We start from the raw sequence: 24,075 nt of genomic DNA, 5'->3' as shown, positions 1-24,075 counted from the left end.
CTTACATGAAATTGTTACCTTTCTGTGGAAAATGATTTAGATAGACTTAGGTCACTCCTAAGAAACAACACATGGGATTTTTTTTTTTTTGGGGGGGGGTTGTTGTTCTTTTGGTACTGGGAACTGAACCCAGGAGTGCTCAACCACTGTGCCCCATCCCACCCCTTTTTAATTTTTATATTGAGACAGGGTCTCTCTCACTAAGTTGCTTAGGTTTGGCTAAATTGCTGAAGGTGGCCTCAAACTTGTAATCCTTCTGCTTTAGCATCCAGTCACTGTGATAATAGACATGTGCCACCACACCTGACCAATATGTAGGACTCAATGAGGGTAGCAGTAAGAGTTTAGCTAAGTTGTAAGAAGAGTTAGCCAAAATGGCACTGTAACTGCCATCATTTCAACCTTTCCTCCCAAGCTCAATAAAAAGGCAAAGATTACTGATTTTTTACAATTTTGATACTCAAGGTTACTATTTTTAGTGCCATAGAGTATTTGTCTTCTCAGTAGCTACTTACATTAAATAAGGAGAGAATAACCTATTACTCCCAATTTAAGACTAGTGAAGCTGGCCTAAAACTTGGAGATCAAAGTGAAGGAAGTAAACAGCCAAGGAAAAAGCTATCAACATTTTGGCCCTTGCCCTCTTAGGTCTGCTAGGACCCAGGGAATGACAGAATCCCTTCTAAGGCCCCTGTAAGGCTGTGAGTCACCTGACCTCTTGATCAGGGAGATCAAGAGGATCCTAGAGAACAGAAAACCAACCAGTGCACATTCTGTAAAGAGAGGATCACTGGAGAGGAAAATGTCCCTGATGCTTCAAAAGGAAGTCATATATGGTCAGCATCCTGGCAGATGGCAGGACTGATAGAGGAATAAGAACCAAAGGCTTCTCACAGATCCCCAAAAGTGATGTCTGAGGAATCTCAGCTGGCCCAAAGAGTAGATAAGAACAAGGTCAAATTGGATCAACTTGATCTTAAATTTCTGACAGTAGAGTATAATAAAAGCACAATCATACATGGACATTTCAAAGGAAAGACAATGGTTGGGGTTTTTAAAATGTGATTTAAAGTGTACATTTCTTCTCCCCCCCCCCCCCCCCCCCCCCCCCGGTACTGGAGATTGAACTCAGGGGCACTTGATTGGTGAGGCACCTCCCTGGCCCTATTTTGGATTTTATTTAGACACAGGGACTCACTGAGTTGCTTAAGCATTAAGCCTTGATTTTGCTGGGGTTGGTTGGTTTTGCACTTGAAATCCTCCTATCTCAGCCTCCCAAGCTGCTGGGATTATAGGCGTGTGCCACTGCACCTTGGCAAGGAAGGGTTCTTGTGTGGGAATGCCTATAACTATTGTAATTATAATTGTTATAATATGCCAATAGTTGTTATAACTATCACAAAGGACTTTAGATTCCCAAGTTGTCCTGAATGTTGAGTGGCTGAAACACTAATTGCTTTTGTGCTAATTGTTTACAAAAAAGGAATGCTATTTTATTGTTGTCTTAGAATGATTCCCTGCCCTATGTATGTGTGCCTGGTCTAGTTACCCGGCAACTGCTGCAATGGACCTCTAAACAGACCTGATGCTAAATACCTTTAAATAGGTATGCCCTACCTGGAGAAAATCTGGTCACTTCCCCCCAACTTTGCCCTCTCTCAGTAGGAAACAGCTTGGAGATATTGTTGCCCACTTTTCCAAGGAAAGGTAATATAGAAATTGACAGTGGGAAATTTAACAGTGGCCCTTTTCGTACTTTGAACATAACCCTTGCTGCTCTAAATGGATGAATTTTTCTCCCCTCCCAAATATCAGGATTTTTTGGAATCACCTCTTTAAAATCCTATTTCCCTTGATGGGGAGAATCAGAGACCCTGGGACGGGAGTCAGCTTGTTTATTTCTCCTTTGGTAGAAAAGCAATAAACTTTTTTTCCGGGGCTGGGATTCAGTGGTAGAGCACTTGCCTAGCGTGTGGGAAGCACTGGGCTCAATCCTCTGCACCATATTAAAATAAGTAAAATAAAGGTACTGTGTCCATGAACAACTAAAAACATTAAACTTTTTTTCCTTTTTCTAGAGAGAGAAAAAAAAATTTAACAAGTTTAAAGACAGAAATAAGGTAAAAAGTAGCAGTCCTAGCTAGGTATAGTGGCACACACCTGTAATCCCAGTGGCTTGGAGGCTGAAGCAGGAGGATCACAAGTTCAAAGAGAGCCTCAGCAATTTAACAAGGCCCTAAGCAACTCAGTGATACGCTATCTCTAATAAAATATTTAAAAGGGATGGGGATGTGGCTCTGTGGTTAAGTGCCCCTGGGTTCAAACCTAGTAACCCCCCCCCCAAAAAAAAAGTAGCAGTCCCAAATATCATTATCATCAAATAATGGCCTTTCCATGCATTTCCCTCTCTTTTAAAATTTTTTAATTCTCCCAAAAGTTTCTCTATGAAATTATTTTAAAATTATCTTCCTTGGGCTGGAGATATAGCTCAATTACAGACCACATGCATAGCATGTGCAAGCCTCTGAGTTCTATCCCCAGCACTGCATAAAACAAATTTGTGACGTTTCCAGATGTGCCTTGTGGCAAAAATCTGTAATCCCATTTGGGAGGCAGACAAGATCACTGACCCAGTCTCAATATATAACTTAACAAAGGGCAGCAATTGGGGCTGGAATTGTGGCTCAGTGGTAGAGCCCTTGCCTAGCGTATATGAGGCACTAAGTTAGATTTTCAGCACCACATATAAATAAGTAAAGGTCCCTCAACAACTAATAATTGTTAAAAACAAAAAACAAAAAACTAAGCGCTATCCTAAAAAAATAAAAATAAAAAGGGCAGTAGTTAAAGGTCAGTGGTAGAAGCTTGTCTCCCATGTGCAAGGCCCTGGGTTCTATACCAAGCACCATAAAATATAAACACTCATGCAAGAGGCTAGGATTTTAGGTCATTGATAGAACACTTACCTGGCATGTGTGAAGCAGTGGGTTTGATCCTCAGCACCACATAAAAATAAATGAAATGAAGGTACTGAGTCCGTCTACAACTAAAAATGTTCAAAAAAAAAAAAAGACCCATGCAAAAGGAAAAAAACCAATTTTTAATTCCTTTTCTTTGCAGTACTGGCGGCAATTACCCAGGAGCACTGTACCACTCTCCAGCCCTTTTTATTTTTTGAAACAGGATCTAATTAAATTGCCAAGGGTGGCTTGGAATTTCGAGATCCCTCTGCCTCATTCTCATAAGTCACTGCAACTAAAGGTGGTATACCACTATGCCCAGTCATCTAATTTTAAGGACACCACAAATTCCAATATTTAATAGTATTCTAGAGTATCAAGTAAAGAGAACTATCCTTACCTGATTTCTTCATACCAATAACTTTTTTTTCAACACAGGGTATGGAACCCAGGAAAGCCTCTAACACTAAGCTATTATAACTACAATATTTCTGGGGACCCAGTCTTTCGGAGTTGCCCAGGTTGACCTGGATGTTGCGGCCCTCTTGTCCCACCCACCAGTAGCTGAGATCATATATAGATGTGTTCAACCATGCTAGGCTTTTCATACTGAAAATTCTTGTGCAAGTTTCCCATTTTATAGTATAAATTTTGGAAAACCAGGCAGATACCACTACACAGAAAAGAAACTGAAATTCACTTGATTGCAGACTCATACATATACAAAGCTAAAAAAACCTACCAAATCCCTCCTGTCTCTGGGGAGGGTCATCAACTACATAAATGGGGAATGTAAACACCACACTGAAACACAATAGAGTGAATTAAGTGAAGTATTACATGATAGCACTTGGAGAATTAACCAAAAAAGGTCATATGAATAGTCACTGGGGAAAACAAGAGGGGCATCAGGAAACAATCTCAAAATTCTAGATTTGCTTTTTTATTTTTACGCAATACCAGGGATTGGCCCCAGCCCATTTTTCTTTTGACATGGTCTCAACAAATTGCTTAAGCTTTGACAAACTGCAGACACTGGTTTTGAACTTGTGATCTTCAACTTCCCAAGTCAACGGGATTATAGAGGTGTACCACCATGCCTGGCTCAAATATTTTTGAGACAGGGTCTTGCTAAATTGACCACTCTGCCTTCCAATTTGCAATCCTCCTGTCTCAGCCTCTAGAGTCGCTGGAATATAATGGTGCACTACCACACCCAGCCCAAGTCCCAGTTATGACTATGTGACAAAAACCCTTCAGGGAATGTGGTGGAGCGTGCCTATAATCCCAGTGACTCTGAAGGCTAAGTAAGGGTAGGGAGACTGCCAATTTCTGGGCCAACCAGAACAACTTAGCAAGATTCCTCTCTAAGGCAGGAGGATCACAAGTTCAGGAGCAGCAATTTAGTGAATCTGAAGCAACTTAGTAAGACCTTGTCTCAACATAAAACATAAAAAGAGCTGGAGATGTGGGCTCAGTGGTTAAGCACCCCTGGGTTCAATCCTTAGTACCTTCACCCCAAGGAAAAGGATAAAACTGGATAAGCCATTTATGAAGTATAATTTTTCTCCATATATTTAAAAAACCGTAGTGTCTTAAAAGTATTTAAGCTCTAAGAGTAGAAATGTAGACATTTTCTGTCCTTCAACATCTATAAATGAGGAACAAAAACTTTGTTAGGTTAGGGATATTTTACTCAAACTATGAGGTGACAAGCTGAGAAAGCAAAATCAGAATCTTTTAATACAGGAACTGCCCTATTCTGCCTTGGGTAGTAGTTACAAAAGAGAATATTCTTAGTGAATGCCATAACATTATGACCCAAATAATTTGCTAGTATAGTTGCATTATTGGAACTTAACAAAGCTCTATCTTCCCTTTTTGTTTTGCTTTTGGCATCAGAGGCTGCCAGAGGCTTAAACACCAAGCCACATCTAACCCTTTTTTTTTTGAGACAAGGTCCCACTAAATTACTAAGGGCGTGGCTAAATTCTTGAGGCTAGTTTGAATTTGAGATTCTCCTACCTCAGGCACCCGAGATGCTGGGATTACAGGTGTACCAAGCTTTTCTGAAGATGCCAAAATTTCCAATGCCAGTCATTTATACAACTTTGCTACTCCTTGTTTATGATTCGCTCAGAAATGCTTAATAATTTCATTTCTTCTCCTGAAATGTTACTTCCAGCAGGCCCATTCAAATCATGTTTTATTCTAGGCTTCAACTTTTTATTTAATACTCTTCAGAATAAAGAAAACAGCTCATTTTAAACAAGAAGTTTATTTAAACAACAAGACGCTTGACTTGAAGGGAAAACTATCTAGGAATCTTTTTTAAGAGTAATTTACCCCTACTTAAAGACAGATTGCCCTACATGTAACAGCTACGTACAAAAAAGTTATAAAATTGTCCTTGGTTTTACAATGATAAATGAAAAACATTAAAATTCTCCAATCGAACAAGGTATGCAAGGATTTTTATGTTGTTCAGGTTTTTTTTTTTTTGTTGTTTTTTGTTTTTTGTTAAAACAGTGAGAGCAAAATAACTTACTGGAATATAAAGATAAGAGCTGAATGAGCATGCCACTAATGGAGAAAGGGAATATTTTCACAGAACCAGTATTTTTCCCCATCCCATCTCCATTTGATGTCAATCAAAACATATCATTGGCCATTTAGTTTAAAAAAAAAAATGCAATATGCTTGTGCACATACACCAGTTACTTTATGTACAATAAAGGAATGGGGAAGGGGAAAATGAAAGAATAAAGAAAACTATACTGTAGTAGTCAGGATGTGGTGGAACCAAATTGCAGTTTTCTAATTGAGAATGTATTCTTGGTCTGTAAGAACAGAGTTCTGGAGTAAAGTAGCAGGTTCCCTTTCTAGTAGACACCTCCTGTCTGCTGCTGGAACACATCAATTGTATCTTCATCCTCCATTTCCAACTAGTATAAAACAGAAAAACAAATTTAAGACCACTGATTAATTTAGATGTCATGGATTAATCAGGCATCAAATTTAAGTAATTTTTCACTTGGCCTCCTTTTAAAATGAATGTCACAGAAATCTTCGTTTTTAAGTTAAAAAGCTAGATATGTCCACTGGACCTTACTGCAATATTTAGATCAGAAAAAGATGGGGAATAACTTGTCAATAGAAACTCAAAGAAATAAAACATGATACATTTATATCCCAAAGGCCAAAAATAAAATTTAAAAACTAAGCAGATTAATAGCTTATAGTATGATTAGATTGTTTTTATGAGTTTATAAAAATGAGTGTAGATAATAGGCAATAAGAGTTCTGAATCGCTTTATCATGCAAGTTTATTTATATAGAAAAGACAATTTAAAATTCCAAATTATATTCAAAAATTTAGTTACCAAGATTTACTATCTACACACTATCTGTAAAACAACCATGGTGATAGGAAGGTCTTAGCACATATTGAAACACTGTAAAGTCAATCAGCTTTTTAATTGTTTACTATGCTGCAAATTAATGAACTTTTAAACCATTCCTTCTAAAAACTGATCACCCTGCCCTTCAGAACTGGGGACTGAAACCAGGGGTGCTCTACCTCCCCAGCCCTTTTTTAAATTTTTGAGGCAGGGTCTCATTAAATTGTTCAGGTTGGCCCAGAACTTGTGACCCTCCTGCCTCAGCCTTAGGACTTTCTGGAATTACAGGAAAACACCATGGCACCCAGCTAAATAGTGATTTTTTAAAAAATAAAATAGTTCCCTTGGATACCTTAAGACAAGAAAGGAAGCTCGTTCTAAGTAGATACAAATAGACTAAAAGTAGAGGTAATATTAAATATTAAAATATTCTTAACTCTAGTTCTTCTAGTTGGGTGTGGTGGCTACTTGCCTATAATCCCAAGGATTGTATTGGGGAAGCAGAGGCAGGAGGTAGAAAGTTCACAAATTCAAGCAACGACAGGCTTAACAATTTAAAAAACCTGTCTCCAAAAAAAAAAAAAAAAGAACAACAACAAAACCTGTGGATATATTGCTCAGTGATAACACACCCAGTATCTAAATAAAATAAATCCATGACTCTCATTTCCCACTTCTATAAAATATCACTCAGTTATAACAATTAAAAATGAGTTCAAGAAAGTAAACCATAACCATTTAGCAGAATGAGGGGCACATACTAATAATTTGTGATCTTAAATAGAACTTTTTATGTAATTTGAGAAATACTGAGAGAGTTCTAAAATGAACCAAAATTATTCCAAGCTGTACTTAAACATTTATAATCCCTCACGGGGAGTTTTTCTCCCCTACCACCAATCCTGTACTGGGGTTTGAAATCTGTGACTTTACCACTTTGCCACATTCCCAGACATTTATATTTTTGAGACATGGTTTTGCAAAATTTCAGAAGCTAACCTTGAACTTGCAATCCTCCCATCTCCACCTCTCAAAACTGCTGGGATTACAGATGTACACCAAGAAGCCCACCTCAAGATCAAAGGCTCTTTAATTAAGGCTTACCTTTTCATACTGAAATGTCACTTTTTTTTGGCAGGGGGAGAATCAGGGATTGAACTCAGAGGCATTCCACCACTGAGCCACATCCCTAGTCCCTATTCTATATTTTATTAGACAGTCTTGCTGAGTTGCTTAGCACCTCAATAAATTGCTGAGGCTGGCTTTGAACTTGTGATCCTCTTGCCTCCATGCTGGGATTACAGGCTTGTGCCCAGCTTGAATTGTTACATTTTTTACTAAAACTGTAAAAGCCTTCCAAAAAAGGGCCATCATTTATAGAGACTATAGCACCTCCTAGTGGCTACACTATGCAATTGTTTTATGGAGACTCACCAATGGAAATTTCTTCAAAATATTCTCCCCTAGAGAACTCAGATATGTCAATTTTTTGAAGATCATCAACAAAACCACATCTGGATGTGCTACTTCATTAATGCCACACTTATCTTTCTTTTACTGGGAAATAAAATTGAAATTCAAAAGTATAAATGATGCAATTTAAATTTCTGCTAGCAAGTAAATTATTTGTTTCCAGGACTAAAGACTTAAGTTGAAATGGTAAATAGAAACAAAGTGTTCTGCCATAGGAGATAGACCAACCAATCCCATACAAGTCACAGAACAAACTAATATGTAAAAAAGATTAAGGATCAGAGATCATCACCTTTCTTACAAAGTGTCTGAAAAATCTCTTATTATCAAGAGTTCTTCCTGTTAAACTAAGGTTTCAGGAGACTTTGCAGGTAAGAGTAATTAATTCTCGAGAATAGATGAAAGCAAATTCACTTCAGCATGAGGAATTTAAGTGGGCAGGATCAACAGCCAACCAATTACCTGTGGAGAACCCTGGGTATGATCAAGGGCTGCAGCAACAAAAACAAATGAAACTTATATTCTGAAGAAAGAGACAATGGTTTTAATTATTTTTTCCAAATAATGCTGACAACAAGGGGAAAATGGGATTTATTAAGTAATTAAATAACCCTTTACTGAGTGGTAACTGGGTAATTAAAAACCACACTGGCATTTCCTCAATCTAGTCCAATTTTTTCCTTTCTAATGTCCCTTGGAGACAACAATTACTCTCCAAGTCAAAAAGTTTACAAATTGATACACAAACTTGTTTTGAAAAGCACAATTTTTCTAAATAACAGAGACTTTACCTGTGCAGGTGTGTCTGTTTCATTAATTGGCTGCCCGTCAAATCGGAATCTGATCTGCCTCATCGACAAACCCTGAACAAGAGTTTAAAAGCAATAAGCAGCATGTAAAGAAAAAACTCCATTTAGATAAAACTATACACATATTTAAATATTTAACCATGAATATTAAAAGAGATATCTAATCTAATAAATAACCATCAATAAGTTAACATTTTTATGTGGGTAAAAAGATGTGAGGTGATTCTGACTTTCTTTAAAATGCAGCATGTTTGATTTTTTTGAAAAGAATAAATTGAGCTGGGAAGCCAGATACAGTGACTAAGACAGGGATTATAAATCCAAGATCAGCTCCAGCAACTTAGTGAGACCCTGTCTCAAGAAATAAAAAGGGCTGGGAATACAGCTCAGTGGTGAAGCACCCTTGAGAAAAAGTTCCCCAGCTGGACATGTTGGTGCACGCCTGTAATCACAGTGGCTTGGGAGGCTGACACATGAGGATCGCAGGTTCCAAGCCAGCCTCAGCAAAAGCAAGGCTAGCTATTCAGTGAGCCCTGTCTAAAAAAGACCCTATCTCGAAACTGAGGAGACCAAAAAACAAACAAACAAAAAAAAAGGTGGTGGGGCTGGGGCTATAGCTCAGTTGGTAGAATGCCTGCCTCATACACACAGGGCTCTGGGTTCAATCCCCAGTAAAATTAAAAAAAAAAAAAAAAAAAAAAAATTTGGGCTGGGGTTGTGGCTCAGTGGTATAGCACTCACCTAGCACGTTCGAGCCTCAGCACCACATAAAAATAAATAAACAAAGGTACTGTGTCCAACTAAAACTAAAAAATAAATATTAAAAAAATAACAGGGGCTGGGGTTGTGGCTCAGTGGTAGAGTGCTTGCCTCGCACATGTGAGACCCTGGGTTTAATCCTCAGTGCCACATAAAAAAATAAATAAGTGAAATAAAGGTGTTGAAAAACAAAATAATAATAAGGAATAGGGATGTGATTAGTGGTCAAGCACTTCTGGGTTCAACCTCTGGTATGCACCCCCCTTAATTGAGTTTAGCTTCAAGATTTATAGCCCCTTCTACAAAACTGATTCCAAGGTAGGCACAGGGGCACACACCTGTAGTCCCAATGGCTCCAGACACTGATCTTGAGTTCAAAGCCAGCCTCAACAATTTTTGTGAGGCCCTGGCAACTCGGGGCGATCCTGACATAAAAAAGGGCTAGGGGATGTGGTTCAGTGGTTCAAATGCCCCTGGGTTCAATCCCAGGTACCAAAACCAAAACCAAACGAAACCAAAAAACCTAATTCCAGTGTTTCATTTGAGAAGCATTACTTACCTGATAAAGAAGTGGCAAGAATGGGGGGAAGGGAAAAGCAGCAAAGCTGTTGGCAATGACAGCCAAATGACAACAGGAAAATAAAGTATCTTTAGAGGCAGGCTGGAGATAAATTAACTTAGTCACTCCTGTATCATGTTCAATTTTAAACTTATTACAAATTTATTGTTACATAAACACCCTTAAATATAAATTGATACTTCAAAGAATTAAAAGGAAGTATTCAAAATATTGAAACAAAGTAATAAAACATTTGCATAACATCTGCATTCCCCTTTAACAAGGAGTCACTGAACCTGTGCTTAAATATATCCATAAATAGGAAGATCATAATGATTTCCTTTAAAATCCTAGTCAAGTATTCAAAATGACAAATTTATGGGCTGGGGCTGTAGCTCAGTGGTAGAGCACTCATCTCACAAGCATCACATAAAAAAATAAGGAAAAAAATAAAATAAAGAAATCGTGTCCATCTACAACTAAAAAAAATTTTTAAAAAGCAATTTTGCAATTGAAGAATTGAAAAATAAAAACAATTTTAAAAAAGGAAGGATTCAATGCCAAGCCATCAACTGCTCAGTATTTTGTATCTACAAATAATATTCCATTAAAGAAACTCCTTGCTTCAATAAAATACTAAGCACCTTCTCTGTATTCTGGGGTTCTTGTTTCAACCCCTGAGCCACATCAACCAGTCCTATTTTGTAATTTATTTAGAGGTAGGGTCTTAGCACTGAGTTGCATTAGCACCTCAATTTTGCTGAGGCTGGCTTTGAACTCACAATGTTCCTGCCTCAGCTTCCCCAGCTGCTGGGATTACAGGAATGTGCCACCATGTGGGGGCCCCCTTATTTTAGAGCATTAAAAAATGTACACAGAGGGCTGGGGCTGTAGCCCAGTGGCAGAACACTTGCATGGCATTCATGAGGCCCTTAGTTCAATTCTCAGCACCACATAAAAATAAACAAACAAAATAAAAGCATTCTGTCCATCTACAACTACAAATAAATAAATAAATAAAATAAGTGAAGGGGCATTTTAGCACTGCACTATATCCTCAGACCTTTTTATCTAAGGTCTCACTAATTTGCTGAGGCTGGCCTTGAACCTGTGAACCTCCTATATCAACCTCCTGAGTGAAATTATGGCAAGCACCACCACACAATGGCTAAACTGGGAATTTTGAAAGACCCAACATGAAATATTAAGTTACTTCTAGTCATTAATCTACCATAATAGCTTTCTCAGATAATTTAACTCCTGCTTTTCCTCCTCAAAAAAAGTTCTAAGTCTAAAGATGTGCCTTTAAGATCCTGCAAACTGAGGCTGGGATTTGCAGCTCAGGGGTAGAGTGCTTGCCTAGCATGTGTGAGGCACTGGATTTCTGGGTTTAATCCTCAGCACCACATAAATATAAAGGGTATAAAAAAAAAAAAAAAAGACTGCAAACCAAAATGTGAGTTCCTCTTCTGTATCAATATTATTGAGGGTTGGGTTCTAGCACACGCGAGACCCTGGGTTTGATCCTCAGCACCACATAAAAATAAAGGTATTGTGTCCAACTACAAATTATATATATCATCCCTGAATTAGCAATGACCTAAGAGTTTCAATTTCTTTATTTATTTTCAATTTCACAAAAATAAACTGGAATAAATTGGTGATTCTGTGTTTTCTGAAACCACGAGAAGCTCCAAGATAAAAATCAAAACAAAACCAAACTAGAATGAAACAGTATGTTTTCTCAGCTGAAACATATGATTGACATACAGTAGACAAATTCTTCATGATTAAAAAAATTATTTGTAATTTATTTAGAGGTAGGGTCTAAACTTATTAGTTTGAATGTACTCTACCATTTTACAAGCATTGTTTGAGCTTGTTCTACATATTAAGTACTGGTTTAGAGCAAGAAGTCCCTATTGGGCTTGAAATGAGGCTCAGTGGTAGTGGTAGAGTGTTTGCTTAGCAAGCATGAGGCCCTGGGTTTGATAACTGGCACCATCAAAGAGTTTACATTTTAGTGGAGACAATTAAAGCTCTTCGGAAGTAATGGACAAAAACCAAAATAAAATGGCTGTAAGCCATGTGACTGTCTACCTCATCTATCCATAAAAATGTTAGCTACATGGGTGCAATGGCACAATCCTGTAATCCTAGCTACTCAGGAGGTTGAAGCCCTGGGTTCAGCAGGGCACACATGTAATCTCAGCCACTTGGGAAGTTGAGGCAGGAGGACTGCAGGTTCCAGGCCAGCCTCAGCAACTTAGTAAGTCCTAAGCACGTAGCAAAACCCTGTGTCAAAAAAAAAAAAGGCTGGGGATGTTGCTCAGTGGTCAAACCCTGGTTCAATCCTCAGCATTACAAAAAACAAATGTATCAAATAATAAAAAGGGCTGGGGGTATAGCACAGTGAGTGATAGATTGCACTTATCAATCCTCAGTACAAAAAAAAAAAAAAAAAACCTTATCATTCTAACATCAATCAACATTTAAAAATTAAGATTTTCCTTTTTAATACCAGTCCTCAAAATTTCACATTGTATATTTTACATTTTTAAAAAATATTTTTTAGTTGCAGTTGGGCACAATACCTTTATTTATTTATATTGGTGCTGAGGATGGAACCCAGGGCTCACACATGCTAGGCGAGCTCTCCCGCTAAGCCACAACATTAGCTCCTGTACATTTTACATTTTAAAGCACATCTCAATACTAGCCATATTCCAAGTGATCAATAGTGACATGTGGCTTCTGGCTACCATATTATACAGCATACATAAAAGAACAGAAATTGCTGCAGATTTTATAAATTATACAGCATCATCAAGGATGAGTCCAAGATTTGTAGGTACCAGGGATTAAACCTGGGGCACTTCACCACTAAGCTACACCCCCAGCCTGGTTTTTAGTTTGAGACAGTGTCTAAGTTGCTGAGGCTGGCTTTGAACTTCTGATCTTCCTACCTCAGCCTCTCAAACTTTGGGGAGGGCTGGGGTTGTAGCTTAGTGGTAGAGTGCTCGCCTTGCATGCATGAGGCACTGGGTTCGATCCTTAGCACCCATTAAAACATAAATACAGGCCAAGCACGGTGGCACATGCCTGTAATTCCAGGGTCTGAGGAGAGGAGGACTGAGTTCAAAGCCAGCCTCAGCAATAGTGAGGTGCTTAGCAACTCAGTCAGACCCCATCTATAACTAAAATACAAAATAGCGCTGGGGATGTGGCTCAGTAGTTGAGTGCCCAGAGTTCAATCCCCAGTAATAAATTATATATATATATGAAAATTCAATGTGACCTAGTAAAAAATCCTCAGTCAGAGCTGGGAGAGGTGGCACATGCCTATAATCCCAAGGACTCCGGAAGCTGAGGTAGGAGGCTAGGAGGATTACAAATTCAAGGCCACCTTCAGCAGCAAAGCAAGATCCAGACTCGAAATTAAAAATGAAAAGAACTGAGAGAGTTGGGGATGTGGCTCAAGCAGTAGCGTGCTTGCCTGGCATGAGCGGGGCGCTGGGTTCGAATCTCAGCACCACATAAAAATAAAGATGTTGTGTCCACCGAAAACTGAAAAATATCCAAAAAAAAAAAATCTCTTCTCTTCCTTTCTCTTAAAAAAAAAGGAAAGGAAGAAAGAAAAAGAAAAAAACTGGGAATATAGCTTAATAGTAGAGTGCCCCTGGGTTCAATCAGCAGTAACAAACACACAAATCCTTGATTAATAATTCACAACTCCCAAAAAACTTTAGCTATGCAAATTGGACTAGATAAAGTCTTTTGATAGCCTGTACCTACTCTTAAGAAGCAGGCAATCAGATCAATTATGTGACATTTTAAAATCTTCCTTAGACAAGGGAAACTAAATTCACAATAGGTGAATTATGGAATCAACATAGGTTGAATGGATTAAGAAACTGAGATATGCGCATGCACAGAGAGTTCTACTCAGCCATAAATTATAAAATCATGTCATTTGCTGGTAAATGGATGGAAATGGAGAATATCATGCTAAGTGAAATAAGCCAGAGCTTGCCTGGCACTTGGAGGGGCTGGCTTTGATCCTTGACAGCAGATTAAAAATAAATAAATAAAATAATAAAGGTATTATGTCCATCTACAAGTAAAAACAAAGAAATACACAGAAACTCAAAGGTTGAATGTTTTTCTCTCAATGTGGAAGCTAAAATAAAATAATGAAAGAGGAGGACTAAGGATGTGGTTCAGTAATAAAGCACTTGCCCCATGTGTGGGACACCCAAGTTGCATCCCCAGCACCACAGAAGAATAAATAAATATAGTAATTTTAAAAAATAAAGGAAAGGGGGAGGGAAGGATAAGAAAGCATAAAGGGAAATCGGTACTGTAGGAGGAGATCAAGAGGCACAGTGGAGGGTTGGGTAAGGGGAGTCAATGTAGAATGAATTCTTTAAAAAAATCATGTTATACGCATATATAGATGTACCACAGGGAATTTCACCTTTATGCATGAATAAAAAGAACCAGTTAAATATAGACAACCAAAAGAAAGTCCAATAAAGGATGTAGAATGAGGGAGCAGAGGGAAAGGGGGAAGAGAAAAAGGGGATTATGAACTGAAATCAAATTCCATGCACACATGAGTTTGCCAGGATGAACCAAACCACTATGTGTAACTATAAAGCTCTAATAACTAGACTGGGGATATAGTTCAGTTGTTAAGTGTTTGCTCTTCACGCACCAGCACCAAGCAAAATATATATATATATATATATGTTTTTTTCTTTATATATATATATATAAAAAATATATAATATATAATAACTTAAAAATTTTATTTCTTTTGAAAAACAAACAGGAATCATCTTGCTCAAAACTCAAAGAGGTAAAGCAGGGCACAGTAATGCACACCTTAATCCCAGTGGCTCAGGAGACTGAGACAGGATTGTGAGTCCAAAGACAGCCTCAGCAAATTAGCAAGGCCCTAAGAAGCTGAGTGAGACCCTATCTCAAAATAAAATACAAAAATAGGGCTAGAATTGTGACTCAGTGCTTCACTGCCCCTGAGTTCAATTCTTGATACCCAAAAATAAATAAGCAAAATTTAAAAATTTTAAAAGAAAAAAAAAAATGAAGGGCTAGGGATGTAGTAGCTCAATGGTTAAGTCCCCCTAGATTCAGTCACAAGTTGGGGAAAAAAAAAGAAATCAAGCGTAAAGAGGTCATTCCCAACTTAAGAGGAAATAGGAATACATATCTTTGAGAGCTCTTTCTGGATCAGATCTTAACTCAGGGAGGCTTTATCAATAAGCCAATCCCCAGATTTTTTTCTTTTCTTTCTTTCTTTCTTTCTTTTTTTTTTTTTTGAGACAGGGTCTAACTAAGTTGCTGGGGGGTCTCACTAAATTGTTGAGGCTGGCCTACTTGCAATCCTCCTGTCTCAGCCTCCAGAATCACTGGGATTATAGTCATGCGCAACCATGCCTATTTTTTAATGGACAACCAGTGTTTCTGTCTTCTCTACTGCAAGTCAACGAGTGACTGTAATAAGTTTAATCAAATGTAACCCAATCTTAGTCTTAGGATCCAATAACCAGAAAAATTAAAGGAAAATAGGCTAAAATTGTAATAGGCTAAATTTAATTTTAAAAGCAGGAAAACACAAAATTTATGGACTGACCTAATTTAAGTCTTGGTCTTAGAATAATCTCCTATAAGAACAACCTGAAATATAGAGGATGTGCTATGTTTTTTTGTTTCTGGCACCTAGTTTGATGCCCCTACTACCTTGCAGGAATTTAGTAAATAGCAGATGAATAAAAACAATCTTTTAATAAAACATTAATTGCTGAACTAGGTGATGGGTAGTCTTCATAAAATTCTTTCAATTTAACTCTTTAAAGTATTAAACAATGATGGGGCTGGGGTTTCAGCTCAGCAGTAGAGTGCTTGCCTCACACTTGTGAGATACTGGGTTTGACCTTCAGCACCACATAAAAAAATAAATAAGATAAAGATATTGTGTCCACCTTTAAAAAAATCTTTTTAAAAAAAGTATTAAACAATGACAATTTAAAACCTAAAATTTGGCACACCTGTAATCCTTGAACTTGTGATCTTCCTCCCTCACTGGGACTACAGGCACACACCACTGAAACTGGCAAAAGGTAAACTTTTTTTTAATTTAGTTGTAGATGAACACACGGTATCTTTATTTATTTTTATGTGGTGCTGAGGATTGAACCCAGTGCCTCACACATACGAGGCAAGCACTTTACCACTCAGCTACAACCTCAACCCCGCAAAAGGTAAACTTTCTTGCCCCAAACAAGTAGTACTCCAAATCACACTGATCAGACATTATGATACATCAAGATACAATTACTAAGCTTGGTGTGGTGGCACATGCCAGTAATCTCAGCTGCTCAGGAGGCTTAGGCAAGAGGATCACAAACTCAAAGCCAGCCTCAACAACTTAGCAAGGCACTAAGCAACTCAGTGAGGCCCTCTCTCTAAATAAAATACAAAACAGGGCTGCAGACGAGGCTTGGTGGCCAAGTGCCCCTGAGTCCAATCCCCGGTTACCCACCCCCCAAAAACAAAACTAAAATTTTGTAATAATTATAGAAAATATATGAAAACAATATTTTCACCCACAACCAAATAAAAGTCTATTTTTCTTTTTTTTTTCTTGCAGTACTAGGGATTGAACTCAGTTGCACTCTATCACTGAGCTACAATTCCAGCCTTTTATTTTTATTGAGACAGAGTGTCAAAAAAACTGCAAAGCTGGCTTCAAACTTTCAAGCCTCCTGCCTCAGCCTCCATAGTCACTGGAATTACAGGCCGGCACCATTGAACCCTTTACTTTCTAAAAGTATTTTGTATTTGTACTTATCTTCTTTGCATAAGGTTTTGCTATCATCCTTTAAAATTTCCCCATATTCTGAGGGGAGTAGTGTTCAAATACAGAAGATGCCAGTTCATAAATATTTTAGCACAGTAAGTACATGTTTGGACTGTGGGAAAGCTTAGTTGTACATCCTTAGTACCACTACCACAGAAAACAAAAACAAAAAAACTTTATGCTTAATAACTTAGGAAGGATTTCACCAAAATTCTTCAAATGAGAACATGTTAAATATCTTTGAAAAGAATTGCAAATTTAGCTAGTACAGTGGCACATGCCTGTAATGCCAGTGGTTCAGGAGGCTGAGGAGCTCAAAGCCAGCCTCAGCAAGAGTGAGGTGCTAAGTAATTCAGTGAGACCCTGTCTCTGAATAAAATACAAAACAGAGCTGGGGATGTGGCTAAATGATCGAGTGCCCCCCAGTAAGATCCCTATACCCACCCCCCCAAAAAAAATTGCAAATTTATTCTGGGCCTGGTGCTATACACCTATCATCCTGACAACTCAGGAAGTTGAGATAGGAGAATGACAAGTTTGAGGCTCCGCCTCAGCAACTTAGCAATACCTTGCCTCCAAAAACAAAGATTGAGGATGTAGCTCAGTGATTAAAAAGCGCTCCTAGGTTAAATTTGTATATGAAAATAAAGTATGAGCAAAAAGTAGGAAGGGTGACACAGGTATGTAATCCCAGCAACTTTGGAGGATGAGGCAGAAAAATGGCAAATTCAAGGCCAGCCTTGGCAATTTATTTTATTTTTTTTTTCAAAATATTTTTATTTTTTAGTTATCGGCGGGCACAACATCTTTGTTTGTATGTGGTGCTGAGAATCGAACCCGGGCCGCACTCATGCCAGGCAAGCGCGCTACCGCTTGAGCCACATCCCCAGCCCCCAGCCTTGGCAATTTAATGAGACCATCTCAAAGTAAAAAATAATGTGGATGTAGTTCAATGGTAGAGAATCCTTGAATCCAATCTCCAGTACCCACCCCCAAAAAGCAAAATTATGAACACAGTAACAGATATGGGGTGGCTCAGGCCTATAATCCTAGTGACTTGGGAGGCTGATGCAGGAGGATCATAAGTTTAAGGCTAGTATTGGCAATTTAGCACAGTTCTAAAGAACTTAGTGAGACCCTGTGTCAAAATAAAAAATAAAAAAGGGTTGGGGATGTGGTTCAGTGGCAAAGCACCCCTGAGTTCAACTCCCAGCACCAAAAAAAAAAAAAAAACCAGCATATCATTCTCCTTTCACATTAAAGTAAAATATATATAAATTAAAGCTGTGAAAACTTAAAAAAAAAAAAAAAAACGGGCTGGGGATGTGGCTCAAGCAGTAGCGCGCTCGCCTGGCATGTGCGGGGCGCTAGGTTCGATCCTCAGCACCACATAAAATAAAGATGTTGTGTCCACCGAAAACTGAAAAATAAATATTAAAAAATTCTCCCTAAAAAAAAAAAAAACTCAAAACATTTGCGACTTCAAAATGTCCTTAGGTGTCACAGATGTCAAACATCAGCTCAAACTCTATTTGGGAGCTTGGCATTTTTGTCGTTGTTTTTTTCCCACCTTTTTTACATTCAGGAAGACAAAAAAAAAAAAAAAAAAAGAAAAGAAAAAGAAAGAACTCTGCTGCCAGGTTGAATGAACCAATCTATGATTCAGTGTTTTGGTTAAACTTGCAAAAGCCACCTTTAAGCTGGGTGTGGTGGTGCACACCTGAAATCCCCATGGCTCAGGCAGTTGAGGTAGGATGATCATGAGTTCAAAGCCAGCCTCAGCAAGCCCTAGGTGCTAAGCATCTCAGGAAGACCCTGTCTCTAGATAAAATACAAAACAGGGCTGGGGATGTGGCTCTATGGTCAAGTGCCCTGAGTTTAATCCCCAACACCCCATCCACAAAAACCACCTTTAAACTTGTCTTTGTCTTATTATAGACTCAAGCTCCCAAAAGGAATCTTCTTCATCTTAGTAAAAGCTTATATTGACTTCCCAGCATTCAAGGTACTACTACTTCTTTTTCATGGTATTTACATACGTTTTTTCTAAATAAAATGCAAATACCCCTATAGCAAAATTTATGCTTGGCTCAGCAGGATTATAATTTTTCTGACCTCTAGGGTTAGGAATGTAAGTGGTAGATATTAATGCTTTGTCCTTAAAACCACATTTAACTTTATTTCCAAAGTGGTTAAAATATTCAAAAGGTTCCAACAAAAAAAAATTTGAATTTTAAAAAAGAGAACCTGACAAGAAATTTTACCAAGTTCACTCATTTTCTTATTAAAGTAAAATCACACACCCTTGGGAACTAGCCAAGTGAATATAATTTGATTTATTTCTCGTTTAATATTAGAATCATAATATTAACCAAAGCATCTTAAGGGTTTTCATGAATAATCGATAATCAAACACATGATAAAACTGACAAAAAAAAAAAATATATATATATATATATGTGTGTGTATGTGTGTGTGTCATTGTAATAATATGCCAGTCTACTTTCTATAGTCTCTAGAAACTTTTTTCAAAATAAGTGCATTTAGGGTAAGTACACATATCAATTCCTCACCTGTCGTTCACAATATGCTTTCATTAGTTTACTAAGTGGTGTATGCCTCTTAATCTTAAACTGCACCACAGAACCATCCTGCCCCGCCACCTTCAAGTTAATATGATCGTTGTTCTCAGTCTTGACTCCTTCCTGTTGAAAGAAAAATAAAGTAGTATTTGGAAAATGTGAAAAACAGTAGCAGCAGCAGCAGTGCAAGTTGCTTTTAAAAAAAAAAAAAAATCAACAGGTTTCTTATTCAGTTTGATCAAGCAGCATACAGCTATTTTTAGACCCCAAAATCAATCTGAAATACTACAAATTCTGCAGCATCAGTATTAGACAGCTGTAGCAGAAAAACCTACATGAAATGCTATCGATGACAACAATAATTTTAAAATATGGGTCTCACTCAATTTATTACAACGTTCTCTTCAGGCTGAACTGTCTAAAATGGCACATCTTCTGTCACTGCCAAAATCTCCCCCGACCCCCCAAAAAAAGATTAAAAAAAAAAAAAGTGTCCTTTCTCTTCACAAAGTGCTTTAAGTACAATTCCTGAAACAGTGCAAGGAGGGAAATTGCAATTCAAAACTCAACACGCTTCTCTTGTTAAAAAGTTACCAAACTCGACTTAATAACTTAAATCCAATTCCAACCTCCACGTTAAAAAAACTCCAGTGAGGTAAATCCTCCAGTCTCTCCCGAGCCTCGGTACTAACTCAGAGCCACGAGTAACCGTGGGGATCAGAAGCATCATTTTGTTTATTTTTAGTCAGGAGCGCTTTTCCCTCCCCTCCCCTTTGTTGTCATGGGTCAAACATACAGGTTTCTTCCAAGTCTTCTGAATAGATGTCGACCCGACCCCAAGTTCACCAAAACCAAGTGTGGAAAGAATTTTGCAGCCCCTAAGTCACTCCAGAAAGCAGTGCCGAGGGAGGGGAGTGTGTCAAACCACCCCAAGTGGCAGGTCCCCTGTGGCCTGGAGATGCGCGTCCCTGGTCCTCCAGGGAAGTCTCCCGTGCCTCTAAGCCGCGCTCCGCTCCGAAGTTAAGCCCCACTCGGACCTCGGCCTCCAACTTCGCGGAGCCACATGGCCCCTGCGCCTCGGGGGCAGCTGGCACCGGGCAGGGCCGCCGCCCCTCCCCCTCGGGCTCCGAAGCCACGGAGGTGGGAGCCTCTCCCCGGGAACCCCCGGCCGCCGGCATCCGGCTCCCGGCGCGCCCGCGGTCCATTGATTCTCCCCAGCGCCGCCGGCCGCCGCGGCCCTGGGCAAGGGTCCCGCACGCCCGCCGCCCCCCACCCCAAGTGCGGCAGTCGAGGGCCGGGGAGTCTCGCCACCGGCGGGCAGCACGACACGGTCGCGGGGTCCGCGGAGGCTGGGCACCGCGCGCCCAACGTCCTCCTCACGCGCAGGCGGCCGGCCGAGCAGCCCGCGCGGGGATGGGGCTCGCGGGCGCTCGCGATCCGCCGCCCGCCTCGCGCCGCGCGCGCGCCGAGGCCCCGGGGGCGGGGGAGGGCGGCGGGCCTCCTCCGGCGCGGGAGGGAGGAAGAGAGGGAGGGAAGAAAATGGCGCGGAGCGCCAGGGCCTGAGCCGCGGCCGGCCCTGTGGGGGGCCCGGGAGGCGCTAGGAGCCGCGGCGGGCTCGGCCGGCCCTAAGGCGCCGGCGTCCCCGGGTCCCCCGACGAAGCGAGGCGGCCGGCGCCAAGCTCACCTTGGGCTTTTCGTCGGCCATGGCGAGCGCCGGAGTCTCCTCAGCTGCCGCTTCACAAAAGAGGTACCAGGTCCGCACCGAACGAGCACACAAGCAGCTCCAGGAGCGGCAGAAGAAGGAGGCGGCAGCGGTGGACGAGGGAGAGGGCGCGCGCACGTCGTGCGCTCCCTCCCCCCACCCTGCGTGCGCGAGCACGAGCAGCCGGGGCCTCCTATTGGCTGTAGCCTCACGGGAGCGCGCAACGCTTACATAACCACCCCCATCCCCCGCCCCGCGCTGCCGCCGCCTGGGCCAGGCGCCCGCCAGGCCGGCGGGAAGAGGCGCGGACACGCGCACCCGGGGTGCCGCGGGGGCGCGCCTGGCTCTGGGCGGGGCTGTATTGTCCTCCTTCTGTGGTGGAGCATAATCAAAATGGCTTCCAGCTGGTCCTCGGCGAGGACGCGACAGGCTCGAGGCCTTCGACGTGAGCCTTGGGCCGGGGAAGGCGGCCCTACTAGACGTGAAGGGGGCGCCTAAATCAAGCCCAGCGTGAGGCTCCTCTGGGACATACTCTTGTCACGTGAGCCAGGCGCAGCCCTCGCTGGCTTGGGGGAGCATCACACGTCCTACCTGCCAGCCCCATCCCTAAAGGTTAAAGCTTCACCGTCAACAGGCTGCCACCTGCTCTCGCCTCCACTGCGACGACCGCTTCCGCGCTGCTGGGAGCCCTCGACGGGGACTCGCTTATCATTCCAAGGACCTCCTTGCTCCAGGCCAGCCTTCCAGCTCCAAGAGAAAGGCTCCATCAGGAGCACACCAATACGAAGCTCCCACACCAAGCGCTTCCCCCGACGGCCCAGTGACCCCACGGCCATGGCCTAGGTGCTGCGGTCCACAGCCTCACAGTCCACCTTCTGCTTCTGAGTCCTGTGTTTATTCTCTCAGTTCCCCCCCCGGGGGGAGCGAGGACAATTCGATTCTGTTAGGTTTCCACCATAAGGGTCTTCTTTCTTGGTCACACAGCTTGAAAAAAAGGTCCACGTCTCCACCCCCATCACCTCCCACTCACTCCTCAGACCTCTGCAATGTGGTGCTGTACCACACCCAGCGCCAACAAAAATCGCCTTCGCCGAATCCTCCATGCGTCCCATTTGTCATCCCTTTTCTTGAATTCCTAGAAACTTTGCAGGAAGTAGGTTTTCCTCTCACCTCTGGCCTGTCCTTTAGCACTCCTCACGATTTTTTTGTTGTTGTTGTTTGTTTGTTTTTTTGTTCCTCAACCCTTCCCTTGACTGTTCTTGGGTTTTGTTCTAACTCCTTTGCTCTTATTGTATTCTCTCTCCTGGGACAGTTCTACCCACTTCCATTACCATCTATTTCCTAATGATTCTCATATGGAAGTGGGTAGAACTGTATTTCTAGTCCAGATCTTTCTTTAAGCTTCATACTACGAACATCTACACTTGGAGAGCTCAGAGAAACTCAAACTCAGTAGATATCAACTAAAACTCATTTTACTTCAGGGATCTATCCTCTTCCAGACCGTAGCCTTATACTTAATTGCATAAACCATTACAACAGCTTCTCCACACCAGAAGCCCTGGGGCCATTCTTATCTCCCTCCTTTCCTTCCATACACTTCCCATCCAATAAATTTCTAATTCTTTCCTAGTCCATCTTCTAAATATCTACCAAATCTGTCTACTTCCTTTTAGCCATTGCCTTTGAGTGAAGTTGGATTTGATGGGCCCTTTCTACTTGGGAAGGAAGAGGAGGAAAGACCTAGATGTCTAGATGTGAGACAAGCCAAGACAGGCAGATTGATCAGAGACGCCAGGGAAGTCTAATTCCATCTGGTCCAGGGACCCTCTCCCCTGAGCTACTGCATTGCCCTTCTAAGTGGTATTCTTGTTTTTGTTTGTTTGTTTTTTAAACTGCCCTGTTTTGTTTGACTCCCATGATATTTAAATGAGTCATAATCACTTACAGTGTTGGTTTAAATAAGAATCTTAGGGTCCTTTGCATCGTGGCCCTGAAATATGCCGTTTAACAAGCTTCTCTGATAATTTTTTAAGCTTAAAACAAAGAAATTTATTCTCTCAGTTTCAGAGGCCAGAAGTCTAAAATCAAAGTATTAGGGCTGGGGATATAGCTCAGTTGGTAGAGTGCTTGCCTCACATGCACAAGGCCCTAGATTCAATCCCCAGCACCACACACACACCAAAAAAAAAAAAAAAAAGAAAGAAAGAAAGAAATCAAGGCATTAGCAGCACTGTGCTTCCTGTAACCTCCAATTTTGGATGGTTCCACTCCTTCTTGACTTGTTGGCTTCATCACTCCAGTCTCTGCCCATATCATGTGGTCTCCTCTGTGTCTCTCTGGAGATTGTTAAGCACACTAAAGTTTGAAAACCACAGACCATTCTAAAATAAAAATGAAGAAGTTCTTGAAGTCTTCTCTAGTTCTGTGGCAATCCTCTGCCTTACATGATAAACTCCAAAATTCATGTAAGATCTATAAAGCCCTTTGAGAATTAATGTAGACCAATCACTCTACTCTCCTTTCTCATCATTTCCTCCTTGAAATTCTGCTTGGGTCATAATCAATTACTTGGGGTTACTGAATGTGCCTGTAGTTTCTCAATGCTAAACTTTTGTCCGTTGTAAATGCTCAAAGAATGAGTAAATACATTAAAACTATCACTGTGTAAGGTCCTATGGCAGTGGGGATACAAAAAAGGGCAAAGTCTCTGATTCTGCTGGACATAGTAGCACACACCTGTAATTACAGTGACTGAGACAGGAGAATCAAAAATTCAAGATCAGCCTCAGCTATTTATTGAGGCCCTAGGCAACTTAGAAATGAAGGGAAAGAGACCAGGCAGAGATACACATAAGTGTTTATTTTTCTAGCTGACAAAGACCCTCTCTCTATAGGAGAGAGGCAAAATAGGCTTTTGAGTTCTGGGACTTTTATGGGAGAGGCT

The 24,075-nt window shown here is 40.7% G+C and overlaps 1 protein-coding gene across 2 annotated transcripts; it reads right to left on the bottom strand.

Annotated features, from left to right (window-relative positions):
- Positions 1-5,222: 5,222 nt before the first annotated feature.
- Sumo2 (small ubiquitin like modifier 2) lies at positions 5,223-21,306 on the bottom strand. 2 transcript variants are annotated; one of them, XM_076869644.2, is made up of 4 exons: positions 21,111-21,305; positions 19,418-19,549; positions 8,626-8,697; positions 5,223-5,905 (listed from the first exon to the last, which is right to left on the bottom strand). In XM_076869644.2, exons 1-4 carry the CDS (start codon positions 21,129-21,131, stop codon positions 5,843-5,845), a joined length of 288 nt encoding a protein of 95 aa, XP_076725759.1. In that variant the 5' UTR covers positions 21,132-21,305; the 3' UTR covers positions 5,223-5,842. The 2 variants fall into 2 exon arrangements, with proteins under 2 accessions (XP_076725759.1, XP_076725760.1); XM_076869645.2 differs by lacking the exon at positions 8,626-8,697 and having other exon boundaries at positions 21,111-21,306.
- Between the last annotated feature and the right edge of the window lie 2,769 nt (positions 21,307-24,075).

This window comes from Callospermophilus lateralis, chromosome 11 (assembly GCF_048772815.1).
Source record: "Callospermophilus lateralis isolate mCalLat2 chromosome 11, mCalLat2.hap1, whole genome shotgun sequence".
In the NCBI taxonomy this organism is placed as follows: Eukaryota; Metazoa; Chordata; class Mammalia; order Rodentia; family Sciuridae; genus Callospermophilus; species Callospermophilus lateralis.
Note: the sequence above shows the minus strand (reverse complement) of the source record. Positions and strands in the feature narration are given on the sequence as shown.